The sequence below is a fragment of the Anolis carolinensis genome, chromosome 3, assembly GCF_035594765.1.
Source record: "Anolis carolinensis isolate JA03-04 chromosome 3, rAnoCar3.1.pri, whole genome shotgun sequence".
NCBI lineage: Eukaryota > Metazoa > Chordata > Lepidosauria > Squamata > Dactyloidae > Anolis > Anolis carolinensis.
Genome location: NC_085843.1, coordinates 83,595,600 through 83,612,590, shown reverse-complemented (window position 1 = coordinate 83,612,590; position 16,991 = coordinate 83,595,600). Strand labels below are relative to the sequence as shown.

Sequence of the window (16,991 nt, the reverse complement as noted above, 5' to 3'; positions counted from 1 at the left end):
GCTTGAAAAGGAGCGAGAGCGCATCCCCTTGGCCTTCCAAACTAGAATCGCGGCTCCCAAGCCGGAGCGTATGAGCGCGAGCGGAGCGCTGTGACTGACGTAAGTCAACAAAGGTCACGTGGGCCGGGCCAGGCGCGCCGATTGGTCTGCGTGGGCACAGGCAAGCAAGGGTGGGGAGGGGAAGGGGAAAGGAGGGGGAGCGCTCGCGGTGGCGGCGTGGGGGGTTCGCCGTGTGACACAATTACCACAACTTTGTGCGGCTGCTCGGGGAAGTTTGTACAGGAGGCCCACGCCACCCCGCGCGGGGCCCGTGTCACCCCGAACCGACTCTCTCCCGCGCCGCTGGAGCCGGCGGCGATGTAAACACCGCTCCGCCGTCACCGCTAGCAGCAGCAACAGCGGCCTCCTCCTCCTCCCCCCCGAACGCGGGGCTCCCTCCCTCCCTCCCTCCGAGCAGCGGGGCTTCCCCCCGCCTCCCTCCCTCCCTCCCTCTCTCTCCCCCTCCCTCCCTGCCGGCTGTTGTTGTTGTAATAAAAGTTGTGACGGTGCGCGCGCGGAGCGAGAGCGTGTGTGTGTGTGTGGGGTGCCCCGCCCCGCCCGGCGCTGGGGGGAGGTGGGGGGGCCGCGAGGTAATTACGCTGCGTTTCCATGAAATCGTGTGGAGTGTCGCTCGCCGCCGCCTCGACTGCTGCTGCTGCTGCTTCTTTCGGGGATGAGGAAAAGAAAATGGCGGCGGGGAAAGCGAGCGGCCAGAGCGAGGAGGACTTCGCCAGCCTGACAGCCGAGGAGAGGGGAGTCCTCGCGGGCCTCGACAGGTACCCCAGCGGCCGGGTTGGGCCTTCGCTCGCTCGCTTGCTCTCTCTCGGGGCGCGAGTGGAAGGAGTGGGTGGACGGAGGGCGCGGGTCCGGAGAGCGGCCCTGGAGGGAGGCAGGCAGGCGAGCGGGGGAGAGAGGGAGGCAATGAAGGAGGGAACGTGGCACTTCCTCGCCCCTCACCCTCCTGCTTTTTCTGCTCCCTTCTGCAGCCGACTCTTCGGGCTTCTGAGGCTTCATGAAGATGGCGCCAGAACGAAGGCCTTGCTGTTAAAGGTAAGGGGCCGCGGGGAGGGGGGGAGGAGGAGGAAAAGGCAGCCGACGGCGGAGGGAGAGGGAAGGAAGGAACGGGGGAAGGAAGGGGTCTCTCTCCCTCGCCTGCTGGAGGCAGGGAGGGCGAGTCAGGCGTCACATCGCGCCTGTGAGGCTCTCCGGGAGTAGAAAGAAGAGAGAGCTGACACCAAAACCCAGCGCCTCCTCTCCCCCCCCCTCCCGGCGTGGCTTCTTCCCCGGAGAGAGGGAAAGGGCGCGGGGCCTAGAGAAACCCCACTTTCGGGGCTTTGTCCCAAAGTAGGGCAGAAAGTGCGCCTCCTCCTCCTCACCGGGCACCATCTCTCCCTTTTGCGAATAATCATAAAAATAATCAGGAGATCGGGCCGTTCCCATTCGCCATTGGCAAGCCTGGGCCCTTTTTTGGGCCTCATTGTTGTCATCCTCTCCCCGTTTTACCCCTGAATCGCGTGAACTGGATTCGTGATCTCAATAGGAAGGAAGGGGTGTGGGAGAAACGTGGCCCCAGCGTGTCACTTTCGTTCGCGAGGGATTTGTTTACTCTCCCTGTGTGTCCATCTTCTATAGAGGCCCCTCTTGCTTTATCTGAGCTCTCTGCTTTGTAAAGTGTGTGTTTTTTTCCGGGAGAAATAAGTGGGCAGGCTGCTACCCACACGAGTATATAAAGAGGGATCCTGGTCTCTGTTTTTTAAAAAGTTCTTGGTCCTGTCATTTAGTTAAGTAATGGCTGCTCCTGTCGGCCCAAGATGGCCGGACAGGGAGGAGAAAGAAGTGGGTGGGAGGAGGTAAACAAGGAAATAAATAGTAGGAATGAATATGTACAGGGACTGAAGCATATGGCTATCTGCAGAGGCAAAGACAAACTCCCTATATGTGTCAAAAATCTTTCTCTTCCTTGATCTGAGTAGAAGAATATAGTATTTGCAGAGCTGGAGGTAAACCTAATCAACCTGTGGCACATCTAGCTGCCTATTGGTAGGTTTCTGACAAAGGCCTAGTTGTGACAATTTAATTTTCAGACAGTTTAAACATTGTTGAATATAGCAAGAGGATTGAATCACGTGAAATTAGTTTTCTTTTCAGAGCTAGCATTTTGCTATTGTGACATCCTAATGTTTAGGTTCGTTGTACATTCAGTTGTTTATTTTAAAGCTTGCTGTTGTACATTGGATGTGTTAGACTAATCTGATCCTAGGATATGTTTATGTGATTTCTTGGTATAACTGAATTGATTTTTTTTGTAGTGTCATTTTGTGTGGGAGGAGTGGAGTTGATTTTACATAATGGAAGTTTTTCTCTGTTATGTTCACTCAGTTGCAATTTAAAATAGGCAACTGAACATCTTGGGACTTTTGTGTTAGCTATTTTAATCAAAGCTGTTACATAATTTCTGGTATGTTGGAGGTTATCAGAATGCAAAATCCTAAACATCTGTTTTATCGTTTGAGATTAAATGTTGCAGAAAATAATAGATGTGACAGTAGAGTGAGATTGCTGTTTAAAATGTTAGGCCTCACACTGCAAATGAGAAGATCCTAAATACTTAAAATATAGTTGTTGTTTTTTTAAAAAAAGGTGATACCACTGGTGTGCTTGTTAGAATATATAGATTATTTAAATGCACAAACCTACTTCATATAATTGGAGGGATGGATTCTTTAGATGTTAGCAAGATGGACAATACTGCAACATTTTGATTCTTTGTATAAGCTGTTTGTTTATGACTATTGAAAGAGGTTAGTAGCCTAGTGTTTAAAAAAATCAGGAGAAAAACAGAGATTATCTTGTAATGCTGTTGGAGTGTTTATTATGTTCCTGATTGCAGTTTTTGAACACACACACACACAGCATAGATTAACACATGGTTACTCAGAAATATGTCTCTTTGAAGTCAGGGTGCTTACTCCCGTTCTGGTGGTCATATTTTAGATGGCAGATATTCAGGAACTACAAACTGTAATAATATGGATGCATAACAGTTTGATGCTTTTGTTGAAAGATGTCCAGGCATTATGTAATCAAGGCTTACTTTCCAGAATGGATTTTCAGGCAGGGATATAGTTGGGATAACAAAAATTACAGGTATGTAGAGGTTCTAGTGGAAGTAGCCTGAAATAAATGGAATATAGATGATTAGAGGCAGCTAACCATTGGTTGTAGAGAAAAATTCAGCAATAATGTTGGTGTCTGATTATGGCTGCTGCAACAACTGATGCCTTAGATAGCAATGAAGAGCAGAGGCACTTTCACATTATACAATTATAGTGGTTTAACTATAAATGTAACTAACTTAACTGCATGACTGCATTCTATGTAATCTTGAGTTTTGTGATTTGTTGAGACACTAAAGCTCTCTATCTGAGAATTATAAAGGTCTCTCCTTAAACTGAAAATCCCAGAATTGCATAAGATGGAATCATGGTTGTTAAAGTGGAATCATAACGCTATAATTGAGTGGTGTGAAAGAGGCCCAGGCAACTATTTAGGGCAGAGGTTTCCAAAATGTGCGTCATGACAAATTATGTGTCAACAGCACTGTGTCGATGTATTGTGCAAATGTAACAAGGATAAGTAATAAATCATTTTTAAAAGTGTAATGTTTTCATGAGCTATATTGTGCTCCCATACATTTTATTATTGCAATTTATGTATGTATTCATATCTCTTATAAAGGTTGGTTTGCCAATAAAACTGAATTACTGTGTTGTGAAAGGATGCCTGTCTAAAGTGTACCACCAACATGAAATGTTTGGAAAGCTCTGATTTAGGATAAAAACAATATGTTTAGACACTGATACTCAAGTCATACACAGTAATGGAAACAATTTGAGCTCATAGGAGTGGGGAACATACGGCTCTCAAGATGATGTTGAACTGCAAACACCATCATCACTCACCATTGATTGCACTGCTTAGAAGTGATGGGTTGGAGTCCTTCAGATGTCTGAAAGGTTACATGTTCGAATTCTGCTCCAGTTATAGTTTTTTAAAGGAAGGACCCAAACAGCCAGTTGATTACTGAAGAATACTTGTGAAGGTCTAGTCTAGTTTTGTTTACCAGTAGTTCTCATTTCACTTATGAGGTCTTTGAAAAAGTATAGGGCTTAGAAGGTAATAGACAAGGTTGGGAAAATGCTTTTTATCTGTCAGAGCTAACTTTCATCCATGTTGCTTTTTAAAGATGCTACTGGTGAGTGAAGAGAATGAGATTTAAGGAATTTCTCTTCAATAATACTCTGTTTAGTATTTTCATTGTAATATTGAGATTGTATTATTTAGATTAGCATTCTTTATGGTCTGTTCTTAACATATTGGCTTGGGTGAGATTGTGCTGTGAGTATTACTGGATATCATAGAATCATAGAATCATAGAATAGTAGAGTTGGAAGAGACCACATGGGCCATCTAGTCCAACCCCCTGCTAAGAAGCAGGAAATCGCATTCAAAGCACCCCCGACAGATGGCCATCCAGCCTCTGCTTAAAAGCCTCCAAGGAAGGAGCCTCCACCACGGCCCCGGGAAGAGAGTTCCACTGTCGAACAGCTCTCACAGTGAGGAAGTTCTTCCTGATGTTCAGGTGGAATCTTGTTTTGAGATAGGAGCAACTTTATAATAGGGTTGTTATTTTTAAGACCATTTTGCTTTGGTATTACTGTTTAATTCCAGAAAATACAAACTTGATATTTTTGGTCATGTAGTATTCAGGTGGCAACAGTAGTATTCACTTAAGGAAGGCATGGGCAAACTTCAGCCCCCAGGTGTTTTGGACTTCAATTCCCAGAAATCCCAACCTGCTTACCAGCGGTGAGGAATTATGGCCGAAGTTTGCCCATGCCTGACTTAAGGGCACATACACATTCTTGTTGGAACTGGGAAAGATCTGCATGAACTGAATATGAATTGATATTCAAACTATGATGTATATGATTGGTTTTGTTCAGACTTCTATGTGTAGGATGCTTTTAAGTTACTATCTTTTCACTTTTTCTACTGGGAAAACTACTAGCGTGAAGGCATGTTTGGCATCCAATTTAATATTACAAGCATTTTTCATTTGAAGCATGAAGATGATAAGAAAGAAATACTCAGCAGTAGTTTTGCCAGTTCCTTCTTCTGAAATATAATCTCCAGGACCTTGTTTTTGTTGGCAGTCCCCCATTCAAATACTTTACTGGACGGTGTATTTTGTCATCATTTAGTAATGCAGTAGTCCAATTAATATATTTGCAAAGTTAGTAATATTGTCATAATATTGTTTTAGAAGTAATATTAAAGTTCATATTAAGTGTAAACTAGGGATGGAATTTGGGCATACTTGACAAAGCCCAGTTCATCAACCTGTACTTGTCTTTTTGAGGCAAAGAGGGTATCTTCTCCTTCAATCGCATCTAGGAGTTTGTGTGCAATCAGACATGAGTCAGTGCTAAAATGTCAATAAAGTATATTTTAAGTGAGGATTTTCTTGGTGTGTAGCTTTGGATATGTTTGGGATGGTATTTTCCATCATTTGAGTTACCTTTTTTTGGCATAGTTTCTGGATACTAGATTATGATCCTGAAAATATATGGATAGTTGGGATTATTGAATCTTTTTTAGTTTGCCATAACAAATTGATTTCCATGAAATTTATAAAGAATAGTACTATACAGTCTGATAATATCTGTGTTTTGAAATTTGTCCTAAGTTTTCTGCACAACTTGTTACTAAGTATGGATGTCAAGGTCGTAGGTATAATCACAATGTCTGGAGTGGTAGATATTTTATGAATAACTGACAGAATTTAAACCCTGGCATTTCTAGATGTTCTACCAATTCTACCATTTCCTGATTTTTTTTTTATAAATCTCAAGCAGTAATGTTCATTATAGTCCATAATTCAGTTGCCGTAAAACAGTCTCAGGTGTATGGTAGTTCTAGAATAGTGATTGAAATGTAATTTATTTTAAAGCGTTTTTGGCTTGATCTTAATTGAACTAACATCTACAATCCAGCTTTCCTGTCACATCCTAATAACCAGAGTTTCATAATAATGATTCATTTTGGGGGGGATATTCTGTGTTTGTGATAACACCAAGTTAAATATTTGCTGATATCAGAAACTACAAGATTTTAATGAATAAAATTTAGTTGCTGCTATATGGATAGTGCTGTGGTTTGAGTTATGTAGATAGTATTACTGAATGATATATTTGCAGAGTTTTAAAAATAGTATCAGACTTTAATGGTAAAAGATAGGTGTAAACTTTGTCAAGAGAATGGGCTCTACGTTGTGACATGATCTAGTGTGTGCTTTACAGATATGTGAAAGGTTTTCACATATGGTACCTTGATTTCTCATTTTTTCCTCTTGTAGAACAAATGCAGTATTTGAAGTGCTTGATACATGCCTGTGTAAGAGAGATTGTACTGTATTTTACAGTGACAATATTTTGTCCTTATCAAGTATTTTGCAATCCTTTATTCATGTTTACTCAAAAGTAAGCCCCACTGTGTGCAGGGAAGATTACTCCCACCTAAGTTACATAAAAGCCTAAATTCCAACTGCATACGTATTTCATGATCTTCTGAACTGAGACTAGGTTTAGTTACAATTATGGAAACTAGTACGACAGCGTGTAAACCAGAACAGGCACTGAATTCTTTGTAAAAGAATAATTGTATACTTTTATCCATAACAGTTTTTCAAGACTCACATTGAAGTATAAATCTTTCAATAGATTACAAGTTAGCAGTGGCCTTACGTTTATTTAAACATTTGGTTTATGGCCCTAAAATAGTTATATCTTTTGTGGATATGATGGTATTGCATTTTCTTGTATTTGTTCAAGTGATCACATCAGTCTAGTTTAAAATGTTTTTTTCCTCTGTTACATCAGCTCCACTGGCTGCCGATTAGCTAGCACGATTCAAAGTGCTGGCTTTAGCCTATAAAGCTCTAAACGGTTCCGGCCCAGCTTACTTGTCCGAACATGTCTCCCACTATAACCTACCACGTAATCTTCAGGGGAGGCCCTGCTCTCGGTCCCGCCAGCCTCACAGGTGCGGCTGGCGGGGACGAGAGATGGCTTTCTCAGTGGTGGCTCCTCGGCTGTGGCACTCCCTAATGACATCCAGCAGGCTCCATCCCTTTTGAGTTTTAGAAAGAAAGTGAAGACCTGGCTATGTGAGCAAGCGTTCAAAGAATAAGTTTTGTTGGCTTTGACTCGGTCTGGACTAAGGTTTATGTACACGGTTTTTGTGGATGAATGGCTCAAGTATTTTGTATTGTTTTAAATCTGTATTTAACTGCTGATGTTTTTATTCTTTTGTATTGTTGTGTATTGGCATCAAATTCTGCCAGTTTTGTAAGCCGCCCTGAGTCCCTTCGGGTGAGAAGGGCGGGATAGAAATGATGGAAATAATAAATAAATAAATAAATAACGTTGAAACGTGATAACCATTAACATAAAAAGTTTTATAATTGCCTACTATGACTCGATTGTACTAATATTGTTTGCATTTAAACGTTTTTGAATGTTGATTAGCAGTGGCATATCAGAGTTATTTCTGCATATCTTTAGTTTCAATTTACTTGCGAATTGAAAACTGAAAGATAGTATTCCAAATCACAATGTGTAATATAGCAATGTTCAATACAATAAAAAAATTCATGTCAAATGCAGCAACCTGAATTCTAATACATGTTAAAAAGTTATGTAAAGGGATTGGGGTCAGGAGCTTTTGGCTTGAAAGTTGATTCAACATGACTTCTCAAGGCATTTCCATCAGGCAAAAGAAGTGTTTTGCCACCACCATCTTTCTCTGCTTGCACTATCAGAACTAAAGCTGGAACAACCTTACACATACTTCCATATGTTTCCTTATATATGTAGGCCTTTGTATGCATGTCTGTTGGATTTCATCCATTCCTCCTTGCAAAAGCTGGAAAATGGCGCTGGGAAGTGATAATAAAAATGATTAATTTTACTTTTTGGCTTGTAAACATTAACTGATAGTCCTTATGCTTTTTGTGCCCATTCATTTTTCCATGTTGGAAAGAGAACTGAAACCAGTAACAGACCCTGCCATTTCTGATCAGTGATTAGAAAGAACAGGGTTTCCTTTCATGTTAGCCTCCAGGGGTGAAACTTGGGAGTAGGGGTGGATTTTAGAAGCTAAGTGGGATTAGCCCTGGTTAGTACTTGGATGGGAGACTAATGAGAAGCACCAGGTACTGTCTGCTTGAATCAGAATGAGAATCTGTCAGAACCACTCCTTGAGTATTCTGTGCCTGAAAAAACCCTATGAAATTTATGAGACTGTCATAAGTCACTAAGTGTCCTGAAGGTACATACACCTCTGACGAAGATGTTTACACCCATTAAAACTCCCCTTTCCTCCTCATCCTCTGTGTAGCTGACAGGTTATTTTGGTAGCATCATCATGGTGGAGGAGGGCTGGAGAACACAGACTTTCTATGTCAAATTTACTGCAGCAGCCTATCTGCAGTAAGCAGTACAATAAATTGAGTTGGGAAATACAATAGATTCTCAGTTGACTAGAACTCAAGCAACTGGCAAAAATTTGAAGAAATAATACTATATATGAGTTTTTTAGGCTGTTCCAGTAGCATTCTCTCCTGACATTTTGCCCACATCCGTGGCAGGCATCCTCAGAGGTTTGTTCAGAATTATTGGAAACATTGTGTACATAAAATGACCTTCATGCTATGTGAATAGTAAATGTAAAGGTTTTCCCCTGATGTTAAGACTAGTTGTGTCCCACTCTGAGGGTTTGTGCTCATCTCCATTTCTAAGCCGAAGAGCTGGCGTTGTCCGTAGACACCTCTAAGGTAATGGGGTGTTGCATGACTGCATGGATCGCCATTACCTTCCCGCCAGAGTGGTACCTATCAATCTATTGACATTTGCATGTTTTCGAACTGCTAGGTTGGCAGAAGCTGGGGCTGACAGCAGGAGCTCACTCCGCTCCCCGGATTCGAACTGTTGACCTTTTGGTCAACAAGTTCAGCAGCTCGGCGGTTTAATCTGCTGTGCTACCTGGGGCTATGTGAATATATGGTGTATATGTATAAACCTCTGAACAAACCTCTGAGGATGCCATTAGCCACAGGTGCAGGCAAAGCATCAGGAGAGAAAGCTACTGGAACATAGCCGTACAGCCTGAAAAACTCACAGCAACCCAAGTTGAGTATGCCTTATTTGAAATGCTGTGATTTCTAGCATTTAAATTTGAATGGCACTGAATAGCCTCGCTGCTTCAAAGCCTGGCTGCTTTCAATATAGTGGCATCCTTCCTTGGGCAGGTTGAATGGGATGGAATAATCTTATGGCTTCAAAGCCTGGGGGTTTTCTATCTAGGGGAAATCTTGGTTGGCCAAGTTGAACAGCACTGAATAGCATTGCTGCTTGCAAGCCTGGCTGCTTTCTACCTTGTGGAATTCTTGGTTGGCCAGGTTGAATGGCAATTAATAGTCTCGGTGTGGCAGGTATGAATGCTGCAATTAGGCATCTTGATTAGCATTTAATGGCCTTGCAGCTCCAAATCCTGGCTGCTTCCTGCCTGGGGGAATTCCTTGTTGGGAAGTGTTAGCTGGCCCTGATTGTTTCCTTTCTGGAATCCCCAATTTCCCTGCTTTCAGAGTGTTGCTCATTATTTATTGTCCTGGTTTTAGAGATTATATTGTTCTGTATTATTATACCATAGTAATTATTACATATTATATTTATAATCTTAGAACTAGATTATATGGGGCCCCTCCTACACAGCTATATAAAATCCACACTGAACTGGATTATATGGCAGTGTAAACTCTAGATAATCCAGCTCTAGATACTGTGGATTATCCTGCCTTGGCATTCTGGGTAATATAGCTGTGTGGAAGGGCTTTGAGTCTACACTGCCATATAATCCAGTTCAAATCAGAGAATCTGTATTTTATAGGCTGTGTCGAAGAGGCCTAACTGCCTGTGCCTTGGACGCAATCTTGGGTCAGGGAGTTGGTAGGACACGAAGGGGGTGGGGCCTAAAGGCAGCGGGGGGGGGGGGGGCTAAAGGCAGCAGAGCCTACTTTTCTAACTGGCAGTTAAGGGGAGAGAAGCTATTCCTCATCTTCTGTAAATTGGACTATTTTTAAAGGGGTTTTTTTTAATTGAAAGACATATTTTGGATGACTATGTCTTTTGTGGCCAAATTTGGTGAGATTGGCTTCAGTGGCTTTGTTGTTTATTCCATAGTAACACGAATATTACACACACACACACACATATATAAGTAAAACTATGTTACATTAAGTCCAACTTGTTTTTGTTTCAATATTAATATGAAGTCAAGAAAAAATGTATGGTATAGTATTTAGCTTATTTTTAATGGTAACTCTGAAACAATCAGAAATTTCATTTATCAAGCATCTAACATGGGGACTGGTTAATTGAGAGTCTGCTGTAGTGAGATTCTACTATGACTGTCCAGTAGCTATGTGTGTTTGCTTACAATAGCCAGGGTAAATAGCAACTGCCTTCAGAATCCATTAATAATAATTTATGAACAGTAAAACATACAGAAAACGAGAAAATGGATAAGCTTGCCCCATGAGTTACACAAAACAAGTTAAAAAAAGCAAAGTCAATATATGTAGCCACCAATATGAAAGTGCTGAAAGAGAAAGGTGAAAAAAAAATCATCCCTTGATGCATTTTGGAAGGAGCTTTCAAGTGGTCTGTAGAAGGTTAAATGTATTTGTTTACTTATGGAGGAGTTATATTACTTAATTGTTTTATTTTGCATATTCATATAATTAGTTTTTATTAATATAAAGTTTACTGAAGAATGCTGAACTGCTCAGTTCTGTTGAACTGAAAAACATTGAATTGTAGTATAACCCCCTTTTCTCATTCTTGCCATGTTATTTTTGCCTCTGGTACCACATTTTCTGTCTAAGAAGTAATGCATAGGAACACATCGCTTAGTTAAGAGAAATTTGTGTGTATATGTATGCGACTTCAACTGGCCTGTCAGCTTATGGTGACCTATGAATTTTATAGGGGCTTCTTATAAAAAATACTCAGTGGTGGTTTTGCCAGTTCTTTTCTCTGAAATATAGCATACAACAGGGGTGTCAAATTCATTTTTAGTGAAGGCCACATTGGGCTTATGGTTGCCTTCAAAGGGCCATTTGTAAGTCTTAAGACTGTATATTGTTAAATAACCCGAGGCATACCATCCTCATCTATTTGTATAAAAAAAGAAATGATAATAACATCACCAATAATAATAGAATAAAACTACGTTGCTTTCTCATTAAAAGCTGAATACATTGTGCTAAATAAATAAATAAATAATAGCCGTTATAATAATGATAACAATAGATGAAACTATGTTGCCCTGGCATTGGATGCCTAAAACACCTTCCACATGAGAGTCACCCACTGATTACCAAGGTTGGTTCAAACCTCATGTATCCCATTATCCCAGACTCTGTGAGGAAGTGTAATGTGGGGGGAGCTGCCTTTATTCAAAATACCCTTCCTAATTTGTGCCACAGAGTGAGGGCCAATGTATTTTGATCGAGTTAGGAGGGGAATGGGCCAAATGTAGGCATACCTTTTTAGAGCATTCACCCCATTGAGAAGTGAGAGACCACCACCTGCCTCACTGGCCGCACCCACCAAAGACTCACCCAGATATTTGTACCCCAACTGTGAGAGATGATATGCATTCAGCATCTTCTCAGCACAGCCAAAGCAGCAGCAACACCTCCTTTTCTCCAGCGGTTTCCAGGACACCAGACACTGTGAGGAGGTAAATGGTCTCTGAACGGACACATGCTCCTCCACAACTAGGTTCCTACTGTGTTTGAAACACAGCTCTTGTCAGATGTGGCAGTGCCAGCACAGAGAGCATACAGACCTTGTGGATCACATAAAATGACATGGCTGGCTGAATTCCACCCGCTGGCCTTGACGTTGACACATGTGGTCTACAAACCCTGATATTTTTTGTCTGTCTCATTCAAGTACAAACCAGGGCTGACTTTGCCTAACTTCTAAAATCAGACAGAATCTGGTGTCTTTAGGGTAAGTGAAGCATACCATCTTTTTGGTGTATAAGACAACTGGGCGTATAAGGCGACCCCCAACTTTTCCAGGTAAAATATAGAGTTTGGGATATACTCTCCTTATAAGACTACCCCTTTCAAGTTTGCCCATGCTTGATGTAGCTGTAGCCCTTGCCGTTTTGGCCTTTCCGAATAGTCTTAATTGGGGGAGACACCAACACAGTCCGTTCCAGCAGCTTTCCCAGAAGAGAGTGTTGTCCTTTGTGGGTTGCTGTCTCATGTGGTGCTCACTGTCCAATGGGAAGGGGGCGTGTGAAAGCCAGGGGTGGGCCTCGGCTGCAGCTCCGCTCTCCAACCCCCGGAGGTCTTTGCCACGGGACAATGAGGTGAGGCCTTGGAGGAGGTGGAGCTTGGCAAGGCCATTTGAGAGGTCTGGCCCTAACCAAACTACAACTCCCATGAATCCATAGCATCGAGCCATGGCAGTTAAAGTGGGGCCAATGCATTAATTCTATAGTATAGAACAGGCATGGGCAAACTTCGGCCGTCCAGGTGTTTTTGCTTGAGGCGGAAAGGAACAAAAGTGATTAAGGCATGCTCCTCCTATTCTCTGCTTCTCTTTTCCCCTCACACCTCCTCCCTGACTCTCAGTCCAGCTCAGTAGTTTCAGCACTTGGCATATAAGATGACCCCCTGACTTTTGAGAAGATTTTCCTGGGTTAAAAATTCACTGGAAAATATGGTACTTAAAGTTAACAGGAATCCTGAATGTCAGTGCCCATACCTCTGGATTTTATTTTAAGTCTCAGTGTTAAGGTTTCCAAGTTGGATATGAACAGAAAACCTCTAATGTTAACACCTAACATCTTTTGGTGAAGAATGACATTTCTTAAAGCTTCCGCAAGTGGGGTAGTGGTACCTGTCCTTTTTATCCCAATTCGAAATCTCGGTTTTCACCACAGTTGTCCCCTCACAAAACAGCAATTGCCATGCTGGTCGATAGTGGGGAAGGGTGTGAAGAGGAATGCCTAGCTCTGCTCTTTTTGCCGAACAGACAATAACATTATCCCACTTAACTAGCCTAATTTGTACATTGAAGACTATTCAAACAATTGATTAGGCATAGTACCTGAGGAAAAAAACATTATTAAATCATTATCTCATACACTTTTCCAGAACAATAATAAGATTTGAACATTTCCCATTTGGAGAGGAAAAGATAGTCAAACTTGTTTTACATGTAACCATATTATGACTGTGCACTTTCACTATCTGAATGGGATAGTTCTTTCATTTACAACCCATGTAGTTCTGAATACAATTTAAGAAAGGAGTGAAAACTTATGAAGAATCTAATCATACTGAAAAATTAAATGTCAATGTAAAAATTGTTCTCATATTTAAGAAAAATATGAAAATTCAATAGTAGCTCATTTTACAGTTTGATGGTAACTATTATTTGGGAAATATATGTTTACAAATTGTATAACATGTTTGACATAAAAGTGTTATATTTTGTATATTAAAAACACAGTTTATTCAGAAAATAATTACAAATTGACTTTACTCTCAGTCCTGAAACCACACTACCTTATTGTTTTGTCCACTTTATGAGAGTCTGGCAAAAACCAGTAAGAACAGAAGAAATGGTTCACATTATTTAAAAAAACCCATTATTTTGTCTTCTCTAGCCCGCCAGGGTATCAAACATAAAACACCTATTCCCATTAAATGAAATGGGAAAGTGAAACAAGAACCAGAATTGCAACTATTTTATAAAGTACATTGGTGCCTTTTGGGCTATTATGTGGGGAACTGCCTTTTTAAAAAGATGATCGACAAATCAGTGCTGTATTTGTGCTCATTGTCTCTAAGTTTCTTTCTTTCCAGGAAACTTGCTGTGGAGTGGCTACTGATGGCTTGGCCATTAGCATTGGTCTACAGACCACTATTTTGAGTAGCACAACTGTAAATAATTTTACCTGTCATATTCATAATTCTCAAAGAAAGTGTTCCATAATTCATTTTCCAATTTTTCTGGAAAAATAAGCTTTCAGAAAAAAAGAGAAGGGAGAAGACATCTCTCCTTTCTTCCTCAACTCTTCATATTCCCAGGTCCTGACCTAGTTTGTGGTTGGGCCTACTATTTTGACATTTTATTTTAGAAATTAATTCAGTTTTGCATTATCTTGTGTTTTGGTATTTAAAGTTTAATTTAAGAATGCATTCTTCTTGTAAGTATAAGCATTTAGAAAGTTGGATCTACAGTAGAGTTCTGGTTATCCGACATAAATGGGCGGGCGGAATGTTGGATAACTGGAATTTTTGAATAATAGGGAGGCCCTATTAACCCCTCCCAGCAAGTGTGGGTGGTTGCTGGAGGGACGAACCTCATCCCTCCGGCCAGCGATCGCCCGGTTTAGGGAAGCTAGATGCGTGTTGCTAGGCAACGTGCACCCGGCTTCCCCAAAGTGCAGGCCCCAGGTGCTTGCCGAAGGGAAGAGTCTCGTCCCTCCAGCAAGCACGTCCAATAATACGGTAGGTCGGATAACCGCAAGTCAGATAACCAGAACTCTGCTGTATAGGTAGCAAACTTGTCCAATGTAGTCATGTAAAAGTTTGCATATCCTGTCTGATCTATATATATAAACTAGCTGTGCCCGGCCACGCGTTGCTGTGGCTGATGGGAATCATTTGTTGACCAGGTGGAATAGCAGTGAATAGCCTTGCAGCCTTAAAGTCTGGGTGTTTTTGGTTACGTGAATCCTTGTTTGGTGAGCTGGAATACAATGGAATAGGTTTGCTGGTTGGAAGACTGGGTAGTTGCGTTGTAGGGAAATGGTTTTTTAGCCAATTTGAATTGCACTGAATTTGGTGTTTGAAAGACTGACTGCTTTGTACATAGGGGCATCCTTTCTTGGGAGTAGCCTCATGGCTTGAAACCCTGAGGGTGTACTATCAAGGGGAAATGTTGGTTGTTTAGGTTGAATAGCAGTGAATAGCCTTGCTGTTTGCAAGGGTGGTTGCTTCCTGCCTGGGGGAATCCTTTGTTGGGAAGTATTAGCTGGCCCTGGTTATTTCCTGTCTGGTATTCCCATTTTCAGAGTGTTGTTCTTTATGTAATGTCCTGATTTTAGAGATTATATTGTTTTGTATTATTACAGCACAGTAATTTTAGGTATTATATTTGTTGCCTGAGAGTACAGGCAGGCGACTCCTTTTTCCAATCCCTGGAAGAGAGACAGAGGCCCAGGCAGCTGAGGGTGGGAAGGTAGGGCCCTCTTTGAAGAGAAGAAAAGGGGAAGGAGGGAGTGCAAGGAGCTAAGGCCCTGCTCCCGGGTGACCCTGCCTAGGCCTTCACAGCCTTAGGCCGCCGTTTGCAGGCCCAGCCCATGTGGCAGGGCTGGGCCCTCGCCGGGTCTTCAGGGCCTTTAGGACATGGCGGGGGGGGGGGGCTCTTCCCGGCCTTGCGGCCACTCCTGTCTCCGCCTCTGCAGGCCTCCCTTTAAAAAAAAAAACCAAAAGAAAAACCTTGGGGCCTCACGTCCTCCCTCTGGCTGGCGGGAGGCTGAGGCGGCTCTTCGGGGGGGGGTGGCCTCCCTCCGGCCTATGGCGGAGGGAGGAGGCCGCGGTGGCTCTTTGCGCGGGGGGGGGGGGTTTCCACGCCTGCTCGGGCCCCGCCGCAGCCTGACAATTCTTACTCCGTGCCCCTCCTCTTCGGCGGGCGTCACAGGCCCTGCCGTGTGGAGGCCCCTCCTCTGACCACCATGGGGCCTTCCGGCCAGTCTGACGGGTAGGTTTTTAAGGCCCCATGGAGGTTCTTGATGGGATTTTTTGTTGTATCAACCTAGAGGCGTGGATGATGGGTTGTGTTGTCAAATTTCGAGGTTGGGGGGCCTTTAGTTTTGATGTTTTGCTCAGTGCTCCGATTCCATCACTCTTTTATATATATAGATGAGTGATGGCATCATGGCGACCAGCAAAACAACAAAACTACAGGCCCCCCAACCTTGAAATTTGACAACACAACCCATCATCCACGCCTCTAGGTTGATACAACAAAAAGAAAAGACAAAGTCCTAATTAGAGGGAGAGCAATAATTGTTTTTATCCAATTGCTGCCAGTTTAGAGGGCTAATCTCTGCCCACTTGGTCTCGTAGCAACCAACTCAGCCAAGGGACAGCCAGGGTTCAGTTAGGGGACAGGCAGACTTAGGCCTCATCCACAGATTATCTAATTTGCACTGGATTATATGGCAGTATAGACTCAAGGCCCTTCCACACAGCTATATAACCCATTTATAATCTTATATTATGTACTTTGCACTGGATTATCTGGACTCCACACTATCATATAATCCACTTCAGTGTGCATTTTATACAGCTGTGAAGAAGGGGCCTCATATAATCCAGTTCTAAGCAGATAATATAAGATTATCAATATACAGTAGAGTCTCACTCAGGGGTCCCCAAACTACGGCCCGCGGGCCACATGCGGCCCCTGGAAGGCATCTATCCGGCCCCCATGGCAGTGGCTTCCTCCCCCCCCCCCCCCAAGAAAGGTGCATGCCGCCGTTCCGTCCTTTCCCTGCACAGGCCTTTGTAGCTCCATTCTGACCTCTCCCTGCAAAAGCATTTGCAGCCATTCCTGGCTCCTTCCTCTCCCTGCACAAGCCTTTCCCACCTCCTTCCTTGCCCTGTGCCTACCTGGAGTTGGAGTTGGAGCTTTGCTTGTGTTTACAAAGGTATTTTAATTATTATTTAATTTATGGTGCACAAAGGCAGAAGAGGGCTGGACAAAATGGCCCAAGGCGTCTCTTCCAACCCTTGA

General features: G+C 42.7%; 1 protein-coding gene across 11 annotated transcripts in view; it reads left to right on the top strand.

The window, feature by feature from the left end:
* Positions 1 to 414: 414 nt before the first annotated feature.
* The window catches only part of kdm6a (lysine demethylase 6A), a 218,523-nt gene continuing 201,946 nt past the window's right edge, over positions 415 to 16,991 (top strand). For all 11 annotated transcript variants that reach the window (XM_062975178.1, XM_062975175.1, XM_062975176.1 and 8 more), the window contains exons 1-2: positions 415 to 815; positions 1,026 to 1,089. In XM_062975178.1, coding sequence (XP_062831248.1) covers positions 649 to 815; positions 1,026 to 1,089 — 231 coding nt within the window. In that variant the 5' untranslated portion in view covers positions 415 to 648. The remainder of the gene's footprint in view (positions 816 to 1,025; positions 1,090 to 16,991) is intronic.